The sequence below is a fragment of the Penaeus chinensis genome, chromosome 24, assembly GCF_019202785.1.
Source record: "Penaeus chinensis breed Huanghai No. 1 chromosome 24, ASM1920278v2, whole genome shotgun sequence".
Classification (NCBI taxonomy): domain Eukaryota; kingdom Metazoa; phylum Arthropoda; class Malacostraca; order Decapoda; family Penaeidae; genus Penaeus; species Penaeus chinensis.
Genome location: NC_061842.1, coordinates 6,072,728 through 6,080,227, shown reverse-complemented (window position 1 = coordinate 6,080,227; position 7,500 = coordinate 6,072,728). Strand labels below are relative to the sequence as shown.

Here is a 7,500-nt window from a genome sequence, read left to right as displayed (position 1 = left end):
ATTGGAGGGTAAGGAGAACATGTAACCAAGTACAAATATACCATTGTCTATTGTATTGCCTGAAAGAATCTTGGACATGTTGGTAATCTCGTTTTATTATGATTGAATAAAAGATATATATTTACATATATTGGTTATCACTGATCACTACAATAATAAGTGATAACTTGTGTCGTAAGGTTTGTGTGTTATCTTCTCAATTTCACTCGGACTCATAATTCGGTGCATTTTCATAGTTGTTTTTTGAGGATCAGTAAGAAAGGCTAATCTGTATAACCATTTCCAGGTAATATGATTTATCTGGAACATAATTATGCAGTAAATATGAAAAGAGTTTAAATATTTTGAAATTGTGTATACCGTCAGCTTTAGCATAACGTAAAATGCAGGCAAGTTTTCTTTTACAAAACAAAGGATATTAGATTCTTTATCTACTCATAATTGTAATTTTTATTTACTTTGAAGCTATCATTTCATAAAGATAAATAAAAATATATTCATAGTACTTATTTGTTGTATGTATTGATATTAAAGAAATCAAATGCATATTTTATCTTTACGCATTTATTTGGTTTGCTTCTAGATTGCACTGAAAGTTTTTTTGTTTTTTTTATGAAATAAAGTTCAACTATACTAGCATTGTATGATTAGATATTATGCAAATAGACAAAAAAGTATATTATCATGATGAGATGTATTTCATCTGATGTTTGTCTAAATCTTTTGTCTTTCATTATCTCTCTCCCTGACAGAAAATAATCGAAAATACCAAGGCAAGATCCTTTTATAATTTATTTTCATTCCTCTTCTCACAAATGACCCTGCGAAGATGATTACATTAGTGCCTTACAATATTTTAACCAAACAAGGATGTGAATATATATTTTGTAAAGTGGTAGGTGATACTGGTATGAATTTGTATTGAAATATTTTGTATAAACCATAAATATTTAAATATAGATTTATTATTATCATTATCCTCATGGTAAAACAAGTCCTGCAAGAGTACTATCTCGATTCTGAACATTTCCCATTTTGCTATCCTATGGTGCTGTACGGCCTTTTACCTCTAATCAGTAACTTATTAACTCACCCCCCTCTTTACTCTTTTTGTTACTATACTTTTTTATAGTGCTATATGGCCTTCGAACAAAGGATTTTATTGAGATTGAATTATTATTATATTAGTTTTTAGGTATTACTAACCTATTATGTATTGGTCTTACTGAATACATGTCTTGCCAATGGGAACTTCAAGATGATATTGGTTGGTAAATATTCCCCAGATATATTATCTCACCATCAATACCCTTCTAAAAAAAAAAAAAAGATTAAAAGTAGGTTTTGTAAAGGTCACTTTTTTTTCTTCTTTCCCTCCCTTTTCTGACCTTCATGGTACTTCCTTACATTTATATTAAAAACTAATTTTGTTACAAAAATGAAATTGCCTTTATAAATAAAGCAAAGAAAGGATTTTTGAAAAATAAGGAGGTTATGTAAATGCTTTCTTGTAATGAGTATGAGATTGGAGTATCTGGATATAGACTGGAAAAGGACTTTGATTGGGAGAGAGATGGTTCAGGGTAGGGGGACGAGATAATGGGGGAGACGCTGAGGCACCTTCAGAAGATGGGAGGGGAGCAGAACAAAGGACGGTTGTGGTATAGAGAAGAGAAAAAAAAAAAAGGCTCATCGATGTGCTTCCTGTCTTCCCTCATGTAGAGTGAGGCCTAGTTTGAATCTGAGATCTGCTACCTCAGATTCAAGCTTGTAGGCAGGGAAGCTCTTGCAAAATACATTATGGGAGCCACCACGTGTGAGAGAAACCTATCAATGCTAAGTGAATCTGAGAGTTGCTATCTCAGACTCAAAGTTATAGGTAGGCAGCCCCTATAAAATGAATTATGAGAGCTGCCACAATTGGCATGTGTGTGACTGTGCAGAGTAGTTTGTTCAATTATGACCAGTTGGGCACATAGAGGGCATTGGGCTGTGGAGCAGCAGTGTTGAGGAGGAGGTTGCAAAAGTCGGACAGGGAGGAATTATCTACTAATGTAAACATCAAATGGGAGGTCATCGCCAAGAAATCTTGGCAATATTGATGGGGGACTTACAATGGCCTCTAGGAGGAGTGGTATAGCATTGTACTGATACTGCATCACAATCCACGAGGCAGGTGAGTAAGGAATGGGTTTGCCAGTGAAGTCTGTTAGGGTTGATAAGCTTTTAGCTGGGGTTTCGGATGTAACTGCAATGAGACAGGAATGACTGTGGAAGGAAACTTGTTTTTGGAGATATTGCTGGAAGAGGAGAGAGTTGTCAGAGTAAGGAGCTGTGGGGGGGATCACAAAAAAAGGATGGCTGGGCTAAATAGAGTATTTAAGGTATTTGTAGAGGTGGGGGTAGTAAAAGGGCATGGGTATGTGGAAGAGGGAGTAGTGTTGAGAGAGGTAGTATTGCGGGGAGGTGGACAATAAGGTTGTAAAGTAGTAATAAGAGAGGGTGGTGTGGTTGATGAAGAAGGTTGTGGGGGTAGAAGGAATGAAGCTGAAAATATTAGGAGAGTAGGAACATCTCTTGGAGGTTGAGTGTTGACTTGGGTGGATGATGTAATGAGTAGGTATTGAGGAGGTGCTAGCAGTATCCAGAGTTGTGGTCAAAGGAGAGCCTGGGGTCAGGAAACCGGGAGACTTTGAATCAGTTGGGCTATTTGGTGAATGGTTAATGGTTAAAAGCAAAATAAATGTGCTAGACATCTAAGGTCATGTAGCACTATAGTAAATGGTAGTGAAGGGTGGTTGAGTTAGTGATTAGTTGTCAAAGTTGGGCAAAGGAATTGATGAGTAAATGGGTTAAGGTTGGGTAAGGTAATGTATAGGGGTTAGATCAAGTGAAGGATGTATATGCATTTGAGAAATGAAAACAGGTTGTCAAAGCAGAAAGTGTGAGAAGCTGTGGGAGGGATCACGAAAATTGGTCCCATTTGGCTGGGCTAAATAGATTATTTAAGAATTTTGTAGAGATGGGGGTAGTAGAAGGACGGGGGCATGTGGAAGAGGGAGTAGTGTTGAGGGAGGTAGTGTTATGGGGAGGTGGACAATAAGGTTGTAAGTTAGTAATAAGGGAGATTGGGATAGTTGATGAGGAAGGTTGTGGGGGTATAGTTGTTGAAGTTGAGCATGTTGGGAGTAGAAATGTCTCCTGGGGTGTTGATTAGGGTGGATACTGTACTAGTCGGCATTGAGGAGGGGGTATTAGTTGTAGTGTTCAGAGCCATGGTCAAAGGAGAGCCTGGGGTCAGGGAATCGGGCGAGTTTGAATTGGTGGAGCTATTTGATGAAGAGGCAATTGACTCTAATAATGGTATGGTTAATGGTTAATGGTAAATGGTTAATGGTTATTCATTGTTGGCCATGATAAGCCTGGAGTATGTTGGGGAGAGAAACGGTCCACCCCTCAGGGTCGCTTGAGGGGTAAGGGCTAGACAACTAAAGCAGGGGAATACCGTGCCCATGGCTCCCTCAGGCCATTCAGGACTGGCACAAAGTCAGCCTTTCATCCTTTCAGCACGGCTCTCACACCTTAGGAAGTGGATAGTAGAAGGGGTAGGTGAAGGGACAGAAAGGAAAAAGTAGGAGGGGGGAAAAAAAAACCATGCAAAATTTGTTGAGTCGAGGGCTGAGTCCCAAGGTTGGAGAGTTCCCCAGCATTGGGTCCCAGTCTCCGCCTCCTAAGCCCCCCCACGACAACAACGGGCAAGGGATTGGGGGGGGCTATTTGGTGAAGGGGCAAGCCTTATTGCTCCTCATAAGGGTATAAAATCTTCATTACTGGCCATGGTAAGCCTAGAGTATGTTGGGGAGAGAAACAGTCCACCCCTCAAGGTCCCTTACAGGGGTAAGGGCTAGACGACCAAATACCGAAAAAATGGGAGGGGAAAAACACCATGCAAAATTAGTTGAGTAGAGGGCTGAGGACCAAGGCAGGGGAGATCTTCAGCATTGGGTCTCAGTACTGGTTTCCTAAACCCTCCACAACAAGGGGCTGGGGATTGAGAGAGAGAGGGAGAGAGAGAGAGAGGAAAGATTCATTATTTAATATTATTTTGAATATTCCATCCACAGAGAGGGCAACTCTGACATAACCCCCACCCACCCCTTTGATCTTGATTATGACCCTCATCATGAAAACTCGGTCTTGCTGAACCCTACACTCAAGAATAATGAGGTCTTGGATCATACAGTTTATCATACTAATTTGTATGTGAAGGAAGGAGAAATAAATATCTTCTTCACTGCCAAGAGAGATAGAATCCTTATTCTTGTTATATTACACAAAGTAATTTTTTGTTTTCATGCTTATACGAGGATTTTTTTTTCACTACTTTCACTTACAGATGTTCAAAATAAGATCTATAGGGGCTATTAGTTAAATGTTTAAAAAGTGTCAAATAGGATCTCTGGAAATCGACTAAAGTTCATTATTTTGGGGTAAATATTTTATAGGATATCCGGAGGGCATCAGAATTCGGTCATTTTAACAAATTGCAATAACTTTATTAAGGAAATAATAATAATAATAATGAAAAAAAAAAAAAAAAGGTCAGGAATCATTAGGTCTTGTATTTATATGAGCATTCAGAATATTGTGCCCATTTTTAATTATCAATGTGATCTCAAGTGTGCCCAGTTAATTTTTTTCTTTTACCCAAATGAGAAAATCACATTATAAATTCATCATTAAAATTATGTTATTTCACATCTCTACATCTTTGCAAATTTCAAGCTGATACATTGTGGATATTGATGTTAATTAATATCTTCTACCTAATAACATCTGGAAATAAATCCTCAAAGCTTGTTTCACAGATCTTGTTATATTTTAGAAAAATGATATGATTCTATGTAGTGCGAGGCCACCTTTGCTAAAATAATGAAAGAAAATCATTAGAAAATTAACACATACATCTTCACCAAATACTTTACAATTCATCTCTCAACATCACCATAGGCTTGTACTCTTATGTAAAAACAACCCAAGTGGTAAAATGAAAACGCATTTTTATTAACTCCTTCTTTATTCACGTTGATGCAAGAATTCCGAGGTTTACAAGGACACAAGTAACCCGATTCAATGCACCAATTTCTCTTAAGGTTTCAATATTTGTTTGTTTTTAAATCAAATGTTCTGTGACCACAAACTTAACACACAGGAATGTTTTCCGAGTTACAGGTGAACTAGATGACACGAACTGGTTTCTGCACCTAATATTTGTGTAATTAAGTCACAGTATAGAACTACATTCATTACAATCATACACAAATGCACACATACACATACTGAGGTTTTTCTTTTGCATTACAATACATTCCCTACCCCCCCCCTAAAAATATCTATGTTCATTCCTCATATATATAGTACATTATATGACATTAAAACACTTATTCTCACACAAAGAGTATAAAACTGTGCCACCTAGATATGTTCTATCCTAATTTGGTATTTTAATTTTGATTCTTTAAAAAATGTAATCAATATTATCCTTATTGCACAAGGATCTCTCCACTACTTCTATTGCACAAGTTTTTCCTTTAAGAATAAGAACATTAAATTAAATCAATAAAAGAAAATCCTAAAGATAACACTCTAAATGGCACATCAGGAGGATGACCCAAACAGCCGCCAAACCACCGCACAGTCTAACCTACTACTAGTTTTTCCTGCAGGCAAAAAGGACATCCAGCTCGAGTCCCCACAATGTGTGGTTTCAACTCGAACCTTCATTATCAGGAGAGACGAGCAGTAATGGAAGACTTGGGTGATTTTCAGGCCATTCGGATGCAATTGCATATGAAGGTCCAGGCAGCACAGGCGACACTGCTGTCCTTCATTCTATAGCTTTATAATGTCTTCATCACGTAAGGTACATGTATTGACAGGAAGCTACAACCACTGTGGCCCAAAGCCCCAGCCTTGGATACAGAAAAAAAAAAGGGGGACATGTTACAACACAGTCTTTTTGTATAACTGATAACTTGACTAATATATTGAGACTAAGACATCCAAGGCTTTTGGTGTAAATCCCTCTCCACTTCTTAGAAACTGAAAAACAGAAACAGACAATTTGAAACAAGTCTACCTCTTTAGAGTGTGCTCACTCTAGTACCAAAACTGCAATCAATATCTACATGAACATCATTTCAAAGACCATTTCAGAGATTCATCATCATATACCTACCATAGAGTTAGATGTTATCACTCCAGGAATTTGAATTTTGGTTAAATCTCACATGATTATCAATAATTTGGAAGAGTTCTGGAGGCTGAGGTATTCGGCCTGTCTCTAACTTGGACCAAACAGGAACATCTGAAAATACGGAGAGGATATTGTAAAGGGACAATATATTATCTCCCTAATACAAAATAATATGCTAATCAAAATAAATAAATAAATACAATTATAAAAAATATTGCATTATGAGTCATGAACTATTATTTACTTGCCCTTTGGTTCTTTCAGTGTACAGTATATTAAAGATAAAACAATGCCAAACAACAGGAAAACAGTAATATTATAAGCAGACTGAAGCAGAGAGAAAAAGATAGAAGTGGTGGAGAGGGGAGAAATTGCAAAGGGTAGAGGAAAAGACCTGAGTATATTCCCTAAAGTGTAATCTAATCCACTTTTTCATCTTATACCTGATTACTGTGCTGACAACCTGACATTCCATCAGAGCAATTTATAGCCAAGGCCAGTGGCAACATTATATCATTTATGTACACTCATGCTAATGCTTCCCAAGGTTTGCACAAGCACATACACTTGGATGTATATTGCAAACATGAATGTATGCATACACACATACAACCACACACTCATACATTACACTACAATAAATTCAATACATACATACACATACATAGCATGTCCCTCCCTATGCCCACCACAAATATAACCAGCTATTTCTAGCCTTCTAAATCTTTTAAATCCAACAACAACAGGAACAAAACAAGTCACTCACCATTAAAGGATATTTCAAAAGCGCCTGTGGAGATGAGCTGTCCTTCTAAAGCATTGCAAAGGAAGAACACCATCATACAGCCATAGATTTTATTGTTGAGGAACCAGTTCCACCAGGTGGGGATTTCTTGCCCAAGCCACTCCCAAATATTGATGTTGGCAATGATCATCACCAACACAATCAGTTTGGCACCACCCTGAGGACACGGAAGGAAATTTATTGTAAATCCTGGTAAGGTAATGATATCCCAAGATTTCTGAATGCATTTCATATCTGATGATCTTCTGGATCTTGCATGAATATTACAATTGTCTTCCAGGTTAAAACAAGTATTTCATGAATGAATAACAGACAAAGACTTATATGGCAACTTAAGTCTGTTCAATCATCAAACATTTTTCCAAATAAAAATGAATTATTGTTAAAGGTTACTCTACTACTATAAACACCCCTTAATTCTATATACGTTAAGCAAACA

At 37.2% G+C, this 7,500-nt stretch overlaps 2 protein-coding genes across 2 annotated transcripts in view; one reads left to right on the top strand and one right to left on the bottom strand.

Annotated features, from left to right (window-relative positions):
• LOC125037790 (DNA repair protein RAD51 homolog A-like) overlaps positions 1–961 on the top strand; it is a 6,263-nt gene extending 5,302 nt beyond the window's left edge. The window contains exon 8 of the mRNA XM_047631008.1: positions 1–961. This exon is cut by the window's left edge and continues 328 nt beyond it. The gene's annotated coding sequence lies outside the window, so the exon portion shown is untranslated.
• Positions 962–5,058: 4,097 nt separating this feature from the next.
• LOC125037792 (thioredoxin reductase-like selenoprotein T homolog CG3887) overlaps positions 5,059–7,500 on the bottom strand; it is a 7,546-nt gene continuing 5,104 nt past the window's right edge. Inside the window, 3 exon segments of the mRNA XM_047631010.1 lie at positions 5,059–6,102; positions 6,239–6,367; positions 7,023–7,218. Coding sequence (XP_047486966.1) covers positions 6,246–6,367; positions 7,023–7,218 — 318 coding nt within the window. The 3' untranslated portion in view covers positions 5,059–6,102; positions 6,239–6,245.